Here is a 19,773-nt window from a genome sequence, read left to right as displayed (position 1 = left end):
CTATTTGTAATTCCTTTCACTGACTAAAAAACCTATGTTATCATCAATATATTCTCTTATTTGCTCAGCCCCCCTGTAAATAAATAGTCAGTTTTCTGACCCCATTGGGCTGTTACCTCATTTAGAAGACTGCTGTGTATGGACCTCTGCTTTGCAGAGCCGCCACCTCAGTGTGTCTATTATGCAGACTTTGGCCACCACTAGCCTATCTTCTCATCTCATATGGAATCTGGCTATTGCTGGGCAATTGAAAGTTTCTGAAATGAATTTGAAAACTGGAAAAAAACTTTGGAAAGTCTGAGTGAGCACTGCATAGTGACATTGTGTTAATGCTCATTATTCATATCTTTCCTTCTTCACATAACTTTAGCTCCCCACTGTGAATGGGGAGGCTATTTAGGATTTTAATGTTTTAACCATTACGCCAGTACTCACAAAACAAGCAAATTTTTCCTAAAAGTTTGGCATTAGTAATAATAATTAACTAAACCATTACTATATATAGTAAGTGAAGCCTAAATTGGAAAATGCTATCTACCAAGTAAATGCAGCTAATAGTATTTATGAACTGTTAGATTTTTAAATGTTAAATGTACTAGAAAAATTTGCAGGTCAGACAAATTTCTTGAGGAAAATTATCTTGAAAATGCTTCTGTCATTGAAATTGGTGAATTTTTCTATTATAGAAGAAATAGGATTAACAAGCTTAGAATGTACTGTCTCTTTTTACCTAGAGATTGCATGACAACAAGCTGTGAAAGTTCAATTTTTAGCTGTCCTTTGATTTAATACCCTTTAGAAGGAATGAATTTATTAACTGAGCCTTGTGTTCATTTTTTATTGAACTCCCCCTTAAAGTCAATAGATGTTTTTTTTACATTGAGCTTTCTGCTAGTCTTGGTAATAATTCTTGACTGTGGTGTTTTACATTTATTTTATCCAGTGCCCAGTAGTAATTACCATGCTTTCAGTAAATATTTGCTGAATAAAAGAATCTCTAGTTACTTGCACAGAAAATCTTTTGAAGAAACTTGCAAATTCCAAGAGGAAAAAGTTGAGCATTTTTGATAATTTTAATAGCAGAAAATTAAAGGAAACATTTGTAAAGCTATAATTTAGAAGTAGAATTTTTCTTGTTGTTGTTATTAAACATATTCTTTGAAAAACAGTATCCTCTCAGTTTTATGAAGTTAGTCATAGTTTTGAAAGAATTTATTGCTTTATCTAGAAATGCCACTAAAAAGAGTGAATAAAATTGCCATTTTTCTGGCAGCTTTGGTTAATAGAATCATTTTGTCATCCATTCACTCAAGTATTAATTGAGTTCCTAAGATGTATCTGCCATTCCATATTTTTTGTGTCATTGTATAACATGTTGGGAATATAGAAATGAATAAGAAATATTATTTGTCCTTAAAGAATTTACCTTCATTTGATATGAAATAATTCTCAGTTTAGTGTTTGTTTCTTTTAAAGAAGAAAGTGGCTGAGGGCTGAGTGTAAAAAATGAAAGAATGAATAATCAGAGATCCACTCTCTTCCTAAGGTGGTATCTTCAGTGATGACAACATAATGAGATATTTAGAAAACCTTGAATAAACATTTAGTTCCCTATGGCCATTGAATCCACTGGTTTTGTTGAGTCACTTATAAAGAAAATGAATTCCTTGAATTTCCTTAATTACAAAAAAATTTTGATTCTGTGTTTATTTTATTATGATAATAGTGTACATTTATAGAATACTTTTACCATTCCTGAGTCATTTCTAAATGCATTGTGTTAGTTAACCTTCAGAACAGTCATACAATTTTGAGACTCTGTGTTTCTCCAGCTTGTTTTTAAGCTATGTCTTTATCTCTCACCATCTTCACAAAACTAGGTGTTGATAGTATATTCTGCTTAATGATAAGATTGCAGTTTACAATAGAAAAAGCAGTAATGCCTTCCCTTAGTGACCATTTTGCACCACTGCTGGGAAGAGAGCAGCCTGGTAGTTTTTAAGTTCTGCATGTTCAAACATTTACCAGCATTTACTTAGTGCGCCTAAAAATTTCATGTAATTCTTTCATGACAAAAGATAAGGAAGAAAGTGTGTATGAAAGAAAGTGTGTATTTATTTCTCTTTGGTACAACTACTAATGTCCGGACTTCCCAAGTTCAGGCTGTGGCTTTTAGGTATCCAAATATAGCATGTTGCAGGAATTCAGTCCATGTTACAAAGACATGCTCCGCCGATCAGCGTGCGGACGGGGAGCTCACGCTCGGGCTCCACTCTAAAGATCAGCCTGTCTCGGCTGTGCTGAGCAGCTGCTCCTCTGACGTCTCTCTCAAGTGACGCCACAAAGCCTACAAACTGAGCTAAGATGAAATGTGGAAGGCTTCAGAATTTTTCATCTTGCATATTTTAAAGTTTTTTTAATGTTTATATTACATTTAAAGTTGCTTTTAGTCAAAGTGTTGTTATATTGACTTAGGTTAATTGCATTTTTCCGTGATGTTATGTCTGTCACTGTAAAGGGAACTTCTGAGGCTTTTATAACTTGAAATTTTCAGTCGAAATTGAATTTAGAAAAGTGGTGAATGCCACTGTGCCACCCATATTTTAGAAAATAGCAGTTCCTATAAACATGCCAATAATTCAGATATTTTTCAAACTGTGAATAGTATTTAGCTTATATATCAGAGAGACTTCAAAATATAGAACTTCTTTCAATAACCACTTGATATGGTCAGCTTTAAATACAGTTACTTTCATTAATAATGTTCTTAATCCTCCATGACCCCTTTACCAAACCTTTGGTATTTATAAAGATTTTTTTTTTCTTTAATAGAAAGTAGTGAGTATATATTTAATTTTACTGTATTTAACTGTATGGTACTATATTATGATATCAGAAGTTGATTTCTCTAAAATATATTAATTTGCCAAAGAAACGGTTATGCTAGCTGCTTTCTTAACATTAAGAATATTACAAATGCTTTTTTATCATTAATTTAGATTATACCGATTTTTGAAAAGTAGGAGAGCTGTTAAATGAAATACAGAATTAATGTAACAGCATGTCTGTTTTATCTAAGGTCTGACACAGTTGATGTGAATTTGGCTATATTTTGAAATTTTTCTCAGCATGGTGAGGAAGGAGAGGAGAAGCTTAATGGTTAAGATTTGAGGCTTTGAAGTCAACACTTTTGAATCCTATCTCCACTACTTACTGGTGTGTGAATTTAGACTAGTTACTCATACTCTCTGAGTCTCAGCTTCCTGATCTGTAAACTAAGATTATAATATTACTTGAAAAACCTATTTCATAGGTTTTTGTTGAAAGAATTTTATGAGATAATTCATGTAAAGCATTTTGCATAGTTACTGGAAATTGCCAAATCCTCACAAAATATTAGCTATTGCTATTATTGACATGCTTCTTCATGCACACTAATGCTTTATAATTGGAAAATATTTTTTCCCCCACAGTATTTAGGTGATTCCACAAATTATTATTGAAGGTTTTTAGGACAGCATGTACTTTTAATATTAAATATAACAGATGAAAACTTATATGGTGGTACTTCACTGAGCTGTTTTGTATTTTTAGGCCTGTAAGTTAATACAAGTATATGGCTAAATGCACTGAGTCCTTGGTTTTATAAGATTGCCTTTTATAGATGAGAGGAGCAAGTAATATGGATATTCTAATCCTTTGAAGTTGATCTTTCACACTGATTTTTATATATCATGTTTGCTTAAGGCAGGGATGGAAAAGAAGCACATAAATTCTTATTTCATTCTACTGTCAAACACACAAGCTATCAGTTGTCACCTTCTAACCTCCTTTATGTTATATAGGTCCCTGTGACCCTGTTTTGGAGTCAAGGATTTTCTAGTGCTGCTTTGAAATGAGATAGCATGAAGACAGTATTGTTTGTCTTTCATACAACTGTGGGATAGCAAGTAGACAAATAAAAACAAAACAGGTTCTTATCATTAAAGAAGAGGAAATCAGTTATACTTTCAACTAATACTTAAATGGAAACTTTGTGCTGGTCTGCCTGTCTTATGGTGCCTGTCGTATGGAAGCTTACAGTATAGTAGGAATATAAGATGTAATTAAGCAAATAGTTATAAAATAAAACAGTACATATGACACGCCATTTGGTAGAAATAGTAAATACTATAGAAATTCAGGGGAGGGAGAGATCACTTTCGGTTGGTGTGTTTTTTATACTAATAACTTAGTTTGCACAACTGAGCATGTACTTATGCATGACTCATGTCTTTTTTAGAAGGTTCCTTCACCTGGTGGCCAAAGGATGCTAGTTTCCTTACCTCTCTGTTGCTGGCTATTTCTAGCCCTTCTTGTCTCTTCCTTCACTCCATTCCTACAGATCCTACTGCTGTCTCAAAGCTTTCTCCCTGTAGGCCCAGTTATTATTATCATGTTCACCATTTTCAGGTGCTGGTCCAAAATATTTATATGGCGGTGGTACTGACAGTGGCAAGTAGTAAGGGGAATGCAAACGGTTTTGATGCAGAATCAAGAACCTCGTTCCCTGTGATAGAAATATCCCTGTTGATAGCAGCAGGGGAGAGGGATAAAGAAAAGGAGACTCCTCATCTTGCCTCTGTTCCTGTGAAAATCCATAAACGTATACCCCACCTATACATCCTACATCCTTACCCCACCTCATCTCCTGGAGATTTGGTTCTACTCACCATCCTGTTATCACCAGCTCCTTTGCCCCTGATCCTTTCTCCATCTCTGAATCACCTGGCTCTTCAAGCTTCTAGAGCCCCTTTGTTAGTCAGAGGAGTCACCCCTGTGATAAAGAACTGGCATAGCTCCATCGAGCTGTTTTGTTACTACCTACAGGCCGTCAGTAGGCCACAATGTGTACTTGATGTCTCTAGCGGAATCGTGAATCCATTAATGCAAGTAACTATGACAGACTGCTCATGTGTAATGTTTGCCTCTTATGTTACTATTAATACTATATGTCTGGAAGATTTGTTTTAAGAGACTTGTGTTTCAAGTTTTAGAGTTAAACAGTTATTGTTCTGAGTCAGGAGCCACCTAATTGGTACTGAACTTGGAGTCAGAAGATTAAGGTTCAAATTCTAGCTCTCCCAGTTACTAGACATATGTAACCATGTGTGTGATTACTTAGTCTCTCTTGTCCAAAGTTCTCTGTATAGATTGTAGAGGTAACAGCTCAAACGTCGTTGGGGCGAGTGGTTAAATGAGAATGTATGTGAAGGTGTATAATAGAATGTACAATCCTATATCAAAGGAATGTAGCATGATGATGTTAATAATCACTGTGTTAGGTAGAAAAACCCTCTAGGAACTCATCATCCAGGAGGCAGGACAGGCATGAGTGTGTGATAAATCCTATGGCGGATAAAAGTACAAGTGATCAGGGGGCACAAAGAAGAGCAGCCATAATCTGGAAATAGATGGATGGGGAAAGCTTTGTGGAGGAGGAATTCCTGACCTGAGCCTTAAAGGCTCAGGGAGAGCAAGCCTGGTAAAGGAGGAAGAAGGAGAAATCATTCCAGGGTAAAGGACTGACATGGGAGAATGTGATACATTCAGAAAGCTGCAGGTACAGCTGCAAGTATGACTGAGCATAAACTGTCTGTCGCACTCCCTAATTTGATTATCAGGACCACTTACCTAACTCTAAAGAGGCAGTGTTACTGCACAGTGGTTAATAACTCTAGAAACAGACTTGGTCTGAAATAATTTACTCATCAGTTATATCTAATAAGAACTTCACCTTCATAAACTTTTAGATTTACTGTGATGATAAAAGTACTTCAAAGGGTTGTAATGATTATTTGAAAATAACATTCCCAAATCTCCCGGTGTTTAATAAACATTATAAATGTTAGCAGCATTTATTGTTGCTGTCTTCAAGTTTTTAGAGTTACTCCCCCCCCCCTTCAGTATCCTACAATCTACAATTCTAGGCTGTTTAGCAATATTTTAAACACCAACTCTGTTATAATGGAATCATAGAAATAGAACATGAATGAATTTTTAAAGATATTCTATCTCAGTTTCATTATTTTGTGTTAAGAAACTGAAACACAGTTAAATACCTGGCTGTGATATCACAGTGAACCAGTGGCCCAGGTGGGACTAGAATCAGGTCTCTTTCCAGTTATTTCCATTGGTCTCGGAATAAATTGCTCCAAATCACTCAGAGACACCAACCTATAGCAGTGGCCACAGTTTATAGCAGAAACAGTATAAGTTAACAGTGTCTTTCTGTAGCTTTGACATTTTCGTAGCTTTGCAGATAGGTAAACATTTTTAAAAAGAATACCATACCCTTCTCCGCCTACCTTCTGGTGGAAGTGCTCTTTAGCAGCGGCCTGTGTGAAAGGACAATGAGAGGCAGGTAATGGGTAATAAGGAACTGGGTAATTCTTAAATGAATAAATCCTTTGCCATCAAGAATTTTTTATACAGACATCTTTCTATTTTGTTTATTTGGATCTTCTCACTAAAATGTGAAAACAGATTTTCATAATACTTGTCAATTATACATGTTCTATTTTCTTATTCAAGGAGATCTAACCGATAGCTTGTTGAACACCTTTTGTGTACCAAGTACAAGGGATAGAAAGTAGCTTATACTTTAGTGGAATAAACAGATGTTGAAATAATACTACAGATGAATAATTATAATTAGTTAAATGCTATACATGAAAAGTACTGAGTGATTTATGATCATATAGCAATGTTTGGGAAGGCTCCCCTGAGGAATTAAAGTTTTAACTGAGATATGAAGACTCAATAGAGTGAATAGGTGAGGAGTCTCAGGGATGAAGAAAAGGGCCTCACACTGAGGAAAATGTGCAAAGGCCCTGAGGCAGGACATGATATATTTGGAGTAGAAAAGGCAAATATAAAATATGGGTCCTACTCATGAGAATAGAAGCAAAGGTTATTTGCTAGGCATCACTGAAGTAAACCAACAGCACAAGAAGCGACCCTCCCCCTGAGGTAAACTGTATGCTCTCTATTAGAATTTTGTTGTTTTAAAGATTGACTATAAAGAAAATTGCTTTAGAACCACTATATAATTCAATTTACTAGGTAGAGTAATGCTAATAAGATTTGGGCACTTTTAACTATGTATTCTTTTTCATTTGTTGTTTCTTTCTACTCTGACTTACTGAGAATTGAGGGAATATTTTGATGTACGGGAGTGTTTAGATCAGGGACTTCTGCTGTTGATCAGTTGAACAGCCTAGAAATGACAGAGAAAATCTTATCCTGTTTTCTTGGCTGAGGTTTTTGTGTGGGTGTGTGAGGTGCAGCTGCACTGTTGGTTTCTTGGCAGTCAAGACAGGGCAATTCTCAGTGCAGTTCATCTTGAAAAGAAAGAAACGTTAAGAGTAAAAAGGCTACTTTGAATGTATTAAATTCAGCGGAAAGCACCCAGGGCCTGAACCTTTGGCTGATATTCTAAGTTATTCGGCTAAATGGATACAGCAGCCTCAGGCACATGTCCAAGCTTATGGCAGGAACACATGAAGGAGAGAAAAAAAAAATATGTAAATTTTTAAATGAATTTTTGTTAAGTTTTTATTAATGATTTATTTGAGCTTTTTCTTTAAAGAACTCAATGAAAAGGCAGATTGTGAAAAACAAGCTTTGCATAAGTGAATTCATAATTTTCTGTAGTTTATCAGAAATCTTTTCTCAGATATGTTTTTATACAGATGGATTTCCAGATCTGCTTTTATTGCTCACTTGTTTTCTTCACTTTTCTTTGACCTTTTCTGTGGTATATAAGCATTTTTCCACCCCAAACCCTCAAGTCAAGTGCAGACATTATGGAGCTCTTCATTTTTCAAGCACACTTTTATCCTTTCCTTTGAATAAATTATCATTGTCCTTGAAGCAGAAATCTGAGTTGCTTCTCATGTTTAACTGCTTGCTTATATCTCCACTATTATTTAATATTATTGTTCTCAGAGTAGCATAGAGTCAGGTCCAAAGGTCAGTTGGCCTGAGTTTGGATCAAGTCCAGCTACTGACTGTCTTGGTCCTATAAACTTCTCAGTTTCTCATTTCCAAAATGGAGAAAATCATGTTAGTGCCTAAGTGTTGTGTTTTTGTTGTTGTTGTTGTTGTTGTTGTTGCTGTTGTTTACGTTTTAAAGGAAAAAAATGCATATAAAGGGCTTAATTCAAAATGTCTAGGAGAAGAGATGTTAACTATCATTTTCTTCATGATGTGGGGCTAGTCTCCTTGAATCCATTACTCTTATGGGAGATCTCATTCAGTCTAAAGACCATCTGTGTGCTGGTGACTCCCAGTTTATATCTCTATTCCTAATGTCACTTTTTTTTTAAGCTGCAGATTTATATATCTGACTGCTTCTGTATATCTACACTTAAATATCTACTATATAACGTCTAAAAACAGAACTCTTGATCTTTGTCACCTGCCCCTACTTTCCTTCTCAGTCTGTTTGTCCCCATTATTTCTTATCTCAGTCAGTGGCACCAACCTCCTTACTTTTTTTTGGCTTTCCTCTAGCTACCAACTCCCACATATTTCATCAGCACATCTAACAGCGTTATTGCCAGAATATGTCCTGAACCTGACCATGTGTCACTATATTCTCTATTAGCACCATAGTCCAAGGCAATAAGCTTTTTTGCTTGGACAGTTATGTAAAAAATGGTCTCCTTATTTCTTTCAGTTTTCAGTCTTGTCTCCTATAGTCTCTTCTCCACGTTTTGAAGATTTTAAAAACATAGATTATTTTTACCCTTACCTTTTTCTTATTGAAATTTAAAAAATATCTAGAATTTTTGAAAATCCACTAAAAGCTGGCCCCTCTCACTGCTTTCTTCCGTTCTCTCAAAAACAGCTAATTCATTCCTATCTTAAGGCCTTTACACTAGATTTTCCCTTTGTTTGGGATACTTTTTTCTCACATTGTTCCAGTGTTGGCTACTTGTAATTTTCACATCTTGGTTTAGATAAAAGCTCCTCAGAGAGGAGGCTTACCCTGATGTCTTTCCTTCCTTTCTTAATAGCCGATCAGTATCTGAAGTTTCTCTCCCTTTTTCTTCTTTCTTTTATAAATTGTCCCTCCCCACTCCCAAAATAATTTTAAGTTCCATGAGGGCAAGGACTTTATTTGTCTTGTTTATTACCATATGTCCAGTGCTTAGAATGGAACTTGATGCTTTATAGTATTATGTGAGTGGATGGCTAAATTAAAGAGTGATGAATAAATATATATCTGGTAAGTTTTCTACAATTAGAGAAATAATGGATTACTTCACCCTCTACAAACTTTTCATAGATGGTTATTTTAGAATTAACCATGCTAATTTTTATCTCTTTAATGTGTTTTCTCTGTTCTAGATTGTAAGCCCTTAAGGGTAGGAGGTATATCTCTATTGTTCCTAGCTTCTCAAAGAATGCTAAATACCATTTTAGTACTTACTATTGATTGAATAGAATTGAAAAATTCAATCTAATGTCTTTGTTTCCTCTGAAGTTATAGTAATTATATATATATATATGTATGTGTGCATATATAGATGGATAGAAATAATTTATCTAATTTCTGAAAACAGGTGTGTATAAAATATGCCTTCCCCTTTTATCTTTTGTAGTTCACAATTGGACCCTTGATGATACGCTTCAGTGGTTGATAGAATTTGTTGAGCTACCCCAATATGAGAAGAATTTTAGAGACAATAATGTCAAAGGAACAACACTTCCCAGGTGAGGCTTTATTATCCAAATGTAGTTATTCCACTCGTGGAAAATTATATGCTAGATGTTATTTTTCAATGCTAAATCTATAAATTACTTCTATAGCTAAGATCTCAAAGGAAATATAAATATATCCATTCATTAATTTTTTAAGGTATGAATTTGCAAGTTTTAATCAATTTTTCTTGTCTGAATAATCAAGCTCTTTAAAAAATTTAGACTCAAGTAATTTTGAGAATTAGAAGACGGGCCAGTTATATCTTTTTTAGATAACATCAAAGGGCCAACCTCTGACCACCTGGTAAATATAACAAACAATATTTGATACAGCTCCACCGTTGTGAAAAGGTCTATTTGAATGGATTAACATACAGATTCTTCTTAATTGGTGTTTTTTAAATAATAATAACTTAATATTAGTGGCTATAAGTTAAACCCCCAAAAAACAAAGTTTAATAAACAAAATGTAAATAATACCAACCATTTTTAAATGCATATTACATAGAGGTACTCTGTATTATCTCATTTAAGCTTCATGGTTAAAATGAAATATTATTATTATCCCTGTTTTACAGATTTAAAAACCCAAATCAGAGAGAAGTTAAATATTTTTCCCAAGGCAGCGTTTGAACCCAGATAGATCTGATACCAGAGTCTAGGATGCTAATTTCTTCTTTAGATGTCTGGAATTAATTGTTACTAGTTTATTTAATTATACTTTTAAAATCTCCATTAGTTAATAATCTTTCAAGATTTAAAATGTTAAAATTTGTAATGATTCTACCAGAACTTGACCCATATAAAATCACTTATGTTTCATTCCTTCTTGGATTTTTTATTATATCAGAAAGACTAATCCCTTTTCTACCTTCTATTATATGTAATGGAATATGCACATTATATGTCTAATCAATTTACTTACATACCCTATTTAAACGAGTGGCTTTTCTTGCTTTGAAATTTGTATTTTGGATCAAGTTGAAAGTTTTCATATTTCCCTTAAATGTATTCTGAACATCAACATCAGTATTTCTGATTTTACTGTGCATATGACTATAGTGATGAATTATGGGGATGAGTCAATTCAACAGTTGTGTATTGAGTTTCCTTTATGTTTATAGTACAACTAGATGCTGGAAAGAAAACAAAAATAAAGTATGACTTAGTTCTTGCTTTTAAATAAGACAAGTTTCTAAGTTATAACCACATAGGATAGTAGAGCATTAAAATGGGATTAGAGTTTTTTGAGTTATATATGTTACCCTGGTTATGAAGAACCCATAGTATTTTTCTTATGTTGTCTTTTGGGAAGTGTCTTTATATAAATATCAACTTGAAATAGTCTGCTGAATGTTTTGCAAATAACTGTTGTAGCCACTTTTTTGATTAAGTAAAAGTTATCAGAGATACCTCAAATTCTGGTAGAATTGTTGAGATACTGTCACACACTTAATCAAGATCAATTTTTAAAAATAATAAACATGTTCCTACAGAAAAAAAGTTATAAATGTAGAAGCTTTCAGGTCAGCCCACTGGAGCCTTTTTGAGTGGAGAAAGGAAAGCTGGAATATCATTCATCAGGCCTCTCCTGTATGATAATTTACAGGGGCAGTATCAGTTCATTTAAACAACTTACAGAGCTTCTGTAGGATAATTATAGATATGAATTATTTATAAGAACGTATAAGAAAATGAAATTACACATTTCAGATGTACACATGCCTGAAACAGTTCATTATTATGTTTCCTTCCTGTGACATCAAAATATTGTTACCTCTGGAATAGGTAGCCAAATTATGTTAGTTTTATGTTAGTTATAATGGTTATCTTAAGCCTTTTATTGTATTTTCTAAACTCTGTAATTCTTATTACCAGAGCTTATCTAAGGCTCTCTTCACCTGATACATGCCTCCTCATTCCTTTCAGACCTGTGTGAACTTCCCTGACATCCTCACCCACTCAGGTAGAATCACTTCCACCTCTGGGCTCATATTGAACTTTGCATTAAATTCTGTTACATAGTTTCCTTTTTACTACATCTCATTGTCTCTCTTAAAATTAGTCTATTGATAGTGTTGCTATGAATTCATTCATGCATCCATCCATGCATTCCTTCATTATACAAACATCTATCAAGCATCTACTTTTGCCAAGCACCATGCTAGTTTTGGGGATATAGAGATAAGTCATAATTTTTGCCATCAAGGAGCTTGATAAATGTCATGTTAAAGAAGTAACAGGAACATACACATAACGTACCTGTGGAGAAGATGAAGGAAGGCATTAAGTAAAGGGAAAGTTAGAATTCTTTATTCTCTAAAGTTTTATAGAAGCCTCATATGAGTTCCTGTAACTTCTTCATGCTCAGAGGTTCTGATATCTTCCTAAGTAGAATATAGTGGTTCTGATACAGTCATTGGAATCATACTATTAGACTTTGTGTTATAAGATCTTTATTGGCATCGTATTTGGTTATTAAGAAATCTTAGTTGACTACTGGGCCACTTGGATTTGAAGTTCAAAACAAAGTGATTTTATTTCCTTATTTTACCTGTAGGGGGGCGTTTGGCCCCTTTCGTCCCCTACAGTCTTTCTTCATTGCTCATAAAATGGTTAAGTATTTCTTATTACATAAATTCTTCGATTTACTCCCCCATCCGGTGATAATGTCTTACTTCTCACTTACGACTTCAGTGATCTTTGTTTAATTTTTGAGCAGTTTAAACACTATAATCTAAAGGTATAGACTTTTAAGATACTCTTAAAGAAAACATGAACTAAATAGAGAAAAAATTTTAAAGTCTGCTGTTGATTTTCTTGTTCTTTGTGAAATGATAGTAAATTGTCAAAGGTAATTGTGATTATAAAATGTTTTGAATTTGATAAATTCTTAAATCCTAATTAGTTATAGCATAAAATAACAGAAAACAAAAATATCAACCTAGCAACTAAATTATTAACATACCAGAATGTTTGTACAGTTAAGTTTGCACTGAAAAGATTTTTGATACATGTAATATAATACACTATTAAATCATACATAAATGAGTCTTACAGTAATCACTAATATGTAAAGTATTAAACATGTTGCTCAAATATTTAAACTTTCATACTAGAAATATTTTCACTTAATATATTTGTATTTTTTAAATGAACAGGATAGCAGTGCACGAACCTTCATTTATGAGCTCTCAGTTGAAAATCAGCGACCGGAGTCACAGACAAAAACTTCAGCTCAAGGCTCTGGATGTGGTTTTGTTTGGACCTCTAACACGTTAGTATTCTCTCTCACTGAGTGTGATGCAAAAGGATAATCGATCGTGTTTGTTATCTAAAGAAAGAAAAAGTAAGAAAGGTAGTAGTAGGCCTCTAGGAAGAATCATCTATTAGATGTAAAAGAAATGTAATACTGTCTTAAAACAAAAGATTTATAGGGTGAGCTTTTTGTCATTGAAATATAGAGTGAAATTTTCAAAGCCGATTACTGATGTAAAAAGTTATAAACGCTATGTTAGTTGATAATTCACAATTAAATTTCTAGATTTAAATTTCTAGATCTTTGTAGCAGTTTTATTGTTGATCTTATTATAGCTGAAAGTTCACTGAAGAAACTCTTTAAGAGTTGGTGCAAACTAACCATCTTGAGACATGAAGTAATAGGACCTAACTTGATTTCATTAATCTCCAAGAAGATAAGTTTTTAAATATAGAAAAAAGCAGAGACCCACTTTGAAACATTATAATGTAACAGGCTATCCTGGCAGAAAAACAAGGTGGAGAATGTTGTCTGATTGTTCTTAGATTGTTTTGAAGAGGAACATTTAAGAGATTGCACTGTCATAAAGAAAATAAACCTGTATTTATTTAATTTGAAAGGAATACTTTTTCCCAGAAGGAAAGTTTAATATGTTTATTTAATTTAATTTCAAATATCAGAAAACTTTGGGAAAAAGTTTGAAGAGTATACATTTTAGAGGAATGATGTTTTATTTTTCAGAAGCCTGAAAAGGAATAACAAAATTAATACATGAAAAATGGCTTCCACAAATTACAAATTAGGAAACTAATATTTATTTTACTTCAATTCTTGGAGTTAGGAGACTTGCAGGTTTCTCTGATACTATCTTGAGAGTAGCTCTGCTAAAAAAGGGTTACTGGAGAGTTGGATGGATTCCATGACTTTGCTGGTGGTTCTTTTTTGGCACAGGCTAAAAGAGCAGCTGGTGAAACAGCTGGAACTTCCCTTTGTGAGGGTTGGTGGAAATGCACCATTGGTGGAAATTACGAACCCTAGGAAATAGAACACGACTGAAATGCCAAGCGTTCCACAGAGATGATACCCTTTCCAACCTTTCCCTTGTCCTCAGTTTTCGACTGGATCTGTAGGGGTTTGTCTTCTGTGAGATCCTAATTTTTTCATATGACTGATTGGTGAAAATAGAATTAAACTATAAAATTTATCTCTATATACAACTTGGTCAGGAGTATTTATATTTTATTAATCCAGGAACAAACTACCCTATTAGCCTAAACAATATATTATTGTTTGAAAAGAGACCGAACTAGTCTCAAAGAATGTTGAAAATAAATGTTTCAATAAACAAACCAACTAAGTTAATGATGCATTACTTTTTCAGTGTGTTTGTCTTAGAATTATTTTTTGAGTGAATGAGCCCTACAGTCAGAACACCCACGTTAGATTTATAAAAAACTAGCACTGTCAAAAAAAAAAGCAGAGATACATTTTAAAGGCGTTTTCACTGAAATCTTTTTCAGTTTGTGGTACTTACTGTAGTTTGAGATTTGTCCATCTATTTATTGTTATTTCTGGTGATTATATTTCAATCTGAACAGAGCTCATAATTTAACTAGAGCCTGAGCCGAACCTCTTAGTTTGAGCCAGAAATAAAAATAAATCCTTTTGAGACTTCAGTCTTGTGTAGTTCTTTTCTTCCACTGTAGGTGAGGGAGTACGCTCTACCCATGTGCAACCCTGAGGGGCTCTGACATAGAGTATGCTGTTTATCACACTGCGTAAGCACATACGAACCTGAGCCTTGTAAACATGAGAACTTTCCATTTCTGTAGAGCTCTTCATCAGATTTGCAGAATGTCTTCCCGCTTGGAGGCCAGTTATCTCTTTGGAACAAAAACATTTTATTGTATTATTTATCATTATGTCTCCTTCCAGAGAGCCCCCCTGAAAATTAATAAATAAATTAATAAAGTTTCTAATAAACTAGGAAGTTATTTGAGTAGCGAATTCTGTGTTTTGTGTCACTGAAGATGGTAGGCCCTGGCTCCTTACTCTTTGCTTAGAAACAGTGCTGGAGGGGTCACTGTCATGCCTGGCCTGGTAGGGCGGGCAATCCTGTTCTTTCCTTCTAGTAACCCAGATGTCTATGGCGAATAGTCACCTAAAATAATAACTTGTTATGGTCGTTCAACCCGTGGTTTCTCAAACTTGGCACTATTCACTTTTTGGGTTGGATAGAGGTTAGGGTGGGAAAGTGATTGCAACATCCCTGGCCTCTAGACACTAGTAACAACTCCCCTCACCCACTCCACCTTTCCAGTTGTGACAATCAAAAATTGTCAAATGTCTGCTGGGGAGAATATCTCCCTTGGTTGAGAATCACTGATGAATCCTAATTCGTTATGTGGCCATATGCTTGGGGAAGATGCTTTCTGGTGAATGATTAGGATTCCCATTTGTGTATCAAAGCATGAGAGCTGCCTAAACTTGACTAAAGGAAAGGAGTTGGAATGATGAAGGCGATGCTCTTCATGACGCCTTTTACCTGGAGGACTGTTCTCACGGTACATGATTGGAGCTGCCATTGCATTTTCAGGGGTCCCCAGGGCTTTTGTCACTACCTCCTGTTCCAGCAGAGGCATGGTGCGTTGACACGGGTTTATCTCTGTTCTTCCTGTATGTCTACTGTATCGGAAGGTTATCATAAGCACATTGATTATTTGAAGAAAGAATTTTTAAAAAGCTAGGGCTTACAAATGAGAGGAACATCTTCATGTTTGTTTTGTTTTTAGATACCTGCTACTTTTTTAAAAAAGTGCCTCTGTGTACTGAGATTTTGTTACATTCAAAGATTAATTTAATCATCTATAATTCTCTTCATAGGCCCTCCTCATAACTGGATGAAGGATTTTATCCTTACAGTTTCTATAGTAATTGGTGTTGGAGGATGCTGGTTTGCTTACACGCAGAATAAGACATCAAAAGAACATGTTGCAAAAATGATGAAAGACTTAGAGAGTCTACAGACTGCAGAGCAAAGTCTAATGGACTTACAAGAGAGGTGAGTAAAATAAGCGATATGTCTTATTTACGTAGGAAAATACAATTTAGGCATGTATGTACAGACTTATATTTAGGTTGGTACACACATCAGGAATATATATACACTTCATTTCACATTTTTATGAAAGTATTGTTATAGTTATAGATTTTTTTAATAAAGGTATGCACTGGGAAATAAATGAGTAGTGACCAAAAGAATAAATAATATATAGGTGGAATTATATGTATAGTTGTTATATTTTTAACATGATTTAAATAATTACTTGTTTCTTAAATGTCTGTTTGCTGAGAAGAGCATTTCCCTGCTATCCCTATATTTTGAGCTCAAGATAACCAAAATAGCTGTATTTTAGGCTACCTGAGGTTTTTGTTATGCAAACTTAAGATTAATATAAAATGCTGCAAATTTTGTTTGAAACATGTATCCTGTTGCTTATACATACTTATTCTTCACCTAAAAAATGAAATTTTGGAAACCTTTGTGAGGCTTTGCATTTTTATTGTTCTATGAGGCTTGAAAAGGCACAAGAAGAAAACAGAAATGTTGCGGTAGAAAAGCAAAATCTAGAGCGCAAAATGATGGACGAAATCAATTACGCAAAGGAGGAGGCTTGTCGACTGAGAGAGCTGAGGGAGGGAGCTGAATGTGAACTGAGCAGACGTCAGTACGCAGAGCAGGAATTGGAACAGGTATTCACGTTTAAAGAAAAGCGTTAGGATATTTGTATGGCTACTCTGAGGAGTGTTTCTGCTTTTGTTCAATCTCTATATTTATTTCCATTGTATTCTCTTCTTTAGTTAATAAAAGAATCATTTGTTCATATTTTTAGCATTGATCAAAGTCTAGACAGCAAAATAACAAAGTAGTAACTAAAAGTTGCCATCAGTTTCACTCATTCATGAAATCTTATCCTGTGCCATGTTAATTATCGTGAGCAAATTTAAAACATTTATTTTTTAATAGCTATAATATGTTTCAGTAAAATATATCTAATATTAAACTTCTCTGCAAACGTAAAGAATCTCTATTAAACATCTATTTAAATCCTGTTAAATAAATGGTTTTAGAACAAAATCTGCTGAAAATTCTGAGGTTGTCTAAAAGATGTCCTTTCCAGTATCTGCCAGTACTACAAAGGCGAATATGGGCATTCAGGTATCATACAGTCTTTGAAAAGGAGAGTGGGGTGATTCTGGGAGAATTTAATTATAGGCAGATGTATTTTTCTATTCCTTCTATAAAAAATTACTATCAACTTGTTTGCTTTGAAACAGCACCTATTTATTATCATACAGTTCTGGAAGTCAGAGTCTAAAATAGGCCCACAGGACTGCGTTCCTTCTGGAGGCTCTCAGGGAGGATCTGTTTCCCTGTCTTTTCCAACTTGTAGGGGCCGCCTACATTTCTTGGCTCATGACCCCTTCCTTCCTCTTCAAAGCATGTCACTCCAGCCTCTTCTATGGTCTCATCTCCTTCTTTGACTTTGACCCTTTCCTTACTGATTAAGGAACTGAAGGAGAAAATCAGGGTGAGAAAACTTGCTCGAGGTTAGAGAGTGACGCACTTGTAAGGCAAGGTCAAGAACCTAGGCGTTCCTCTTCCCATTTTGCTTTCTGTGTTGTTCCCCTCTCAGTCAAGTGCTAAATAAGACATAAAAGTTGTGTGATGAATGAATTTCAGTTTCAGCTCCTGAGAAAATGTTCACCGTGCATCACTATTTCCTCTGTTTGTTATTTTTGACTGAATTCAGCCATCTCTTTTGTTAACTGTTAATTATTCTTTCTCTCATATCCCAGACATCTGTTTTATTAAATATTATTTTACTCTTGTGAGAACTCTCTGCCTGTTCCCACTGAGACTTCTAACTCTTGATTTGTTCTGGGTACTAAACTAAAAAACTTGTTAGCTTTTTTCCTGAATGTTGCAGATAAGAAAAAGCAAATCAGAAAGCAATATGAGAATTCTTCTATAGAGGCACAGTCTGGTAACAGTATTTTACAAGTGAATGTCTCACAGTGAGGGAGAAAATATAAAAGAGCACCCAAGAATCACTAACATTGTAATCTGAGGTTTTCAGCATAGGGACCTTACTTACACTCAGTAGATCCTAAGATTACCATCATATTATGTGCCTGTACAAACATTAATAATCCTAATGAGATTGTGAGTCACTAATATGTGGCTTTTAAGAAGAGAAAGGGTATTTAAAAAGAACACTGTCCAATATGATTATAGTAATAAGAAACACAATTTTGTGAATGTTTATGTTTTTATTCATATCGCAAATGGTTTGCTCCTAAATTTTAATCTTCACAATACATATGTATTATCCTCATTTACAGATGAGATATGTAAGGTTAAATGCCTTAATTCGCACAGCTATTTAGTGGCAAAGGCAAGATATCCTGTCTTATTCCAAAATCCATGTTTTCTCCTAATGCTATTAAAAGCTTTGTTTATACAAGTTAGTTTAACTAGGAAATTAATTTACCTATTTCATCACATAATCTACAATTCCACATAGTTTGAAGCATTACTATATCTTGTCTAGGGATAATCAGTGTCTCAAAATTAGAAGGCAGGAAAATCTGGTACATATTTTATATAGTGTTATTTTCTCTAAAACAAAATCTTTAGGGCGAGTAGTAGTACCACTTTATATTTTGTGTGGTTTAAATTCTTTTCACATAAGTTATTTTGTTTTTAAAGTCTGAAGAAGCCTAAAGTCAGGACAAGTCATAGTACCCCTGTTCTGCATGAGTCAGTAAGCCTAAGAAAGCAAAGACCTTGCTGAAAGTCACAGGGGTAATACATGATAAAGTTGGGACTAGAATCCAAGTTTTAAGATATTTAGGCTGGTTTTTTTTTTTTTTCTTTCTGTGATAACATGTTTTTACTTATTGCTGTTTTATTCCTAAGAACAAAAATTTTTTAAATTTTTCATTTTTTTAAATAATTTAATAATTTATTATTTGTAAAAGCTATAAATTACTTGATTTTCACTGCTATTATTCCCCTGTAACTAACAAGGCAATTCAAACTAAGAGTTGGAATTTAGGTCAAATGATAAATTTAGGAATAATAGCAGAGAAAGCAGTTAAAATAGTTGCTATTGCTGGAAAGTCAGATTTTTTAAAATTTTGAGACATTATTTGACAGTCAACCAAAACATTGTTCGGCCTCAGTTTATGCTAGAAATATATCAATTCCATGTCAAATATGTTTATTGAGTTCTTTTGTGAGAAATAAATTTGTGGATATAATATTAAGGAATATTAAGGATATAATATTAAGAAACTTGAGTGCAAGTTCTTTGGATTTTCTATACTTCCTTGACAATGGAAATTATATAGAAATTTTAGCTTTAAAGTCTTGTGAGAAGAAGGGCCTGTAGCCCTATACTTCGTGGTGTTACGTGGACCTGCGTTTCATAGGACCTGAGCTCAGATTCTCTTCTCCGGGGAGATTAGCAAGGACGCCTCACAGCTTAGCCAAGCCTCTTATTAAACACAGTGTTGCCCCAAGCACGTGGCACAGTGAATCATGTCAGAGAAATGTTGCTTAGGATTTGTTTTCAGAGAGTAAGTGCTGTCTTACCCTTGCTTTTAATGTCTTCTTATAAAAATTGTCTACTAAGTGTCCCATTGTGAATTTTTTTTTTAATTCTTAGAGTTTTAAAAAACTTTTTTCTATATATTCC

The 19,773-nt window shown here is 34.2% G+C and overlaps 1 protein-coding gene across 1 annotated transcript in view; it reads left to right on the top strand.

Annotated features, from left to right (window-relative positions):
- The window catches only part of STIM2 (stromal interaction molecule 2), a 76,894-nt gene that overhangs the window by 38,736 nt on the left and 18,385 nt on the right, over nucleotides 1-19,773 (top strand). The window contains exons 4-7 of the mRNA XM_015594839.2: nucleotides 9,651-9,762; nucleotides 12,912-13,027; nucleotides 15,893-16,070; nucleotides 16,585-16,762. Coding sequence (XP_015450325.1) covers nucleotides 9,651-9,762; nucleotides 12,912-13,027; nucleotides 15,893-16,070; nucleotides 16,585-16,762 — 584 coding nt within the window. The remainder of the gene's footprint in view (nucleotides 1-9,650; nucleotides 9,763-12,911; nucleotides 13,028-15,892; nucleotides 16,071-16,584; nucleotides 16,763-19,773) is intronic.

This window comes from Pteropus alecto, unplaced genomic scaffold (genome assembly GCF_000325575.1).
Source record: "Pteropus alecto unplaced genomic scaffold, ASM32557v1 scaffold5, whole genome shotgun sequence".
NCBI lineage: Eukaryota > Metazoa > Chordata > Mammalia > Chiroptera > Pteropodidae > Pteropus > Pteropus alecto.
Note: the sequence above shows the minus strand (reverse complement) of the source record. Positions and strands in the feature narration are given on the sequence as shown.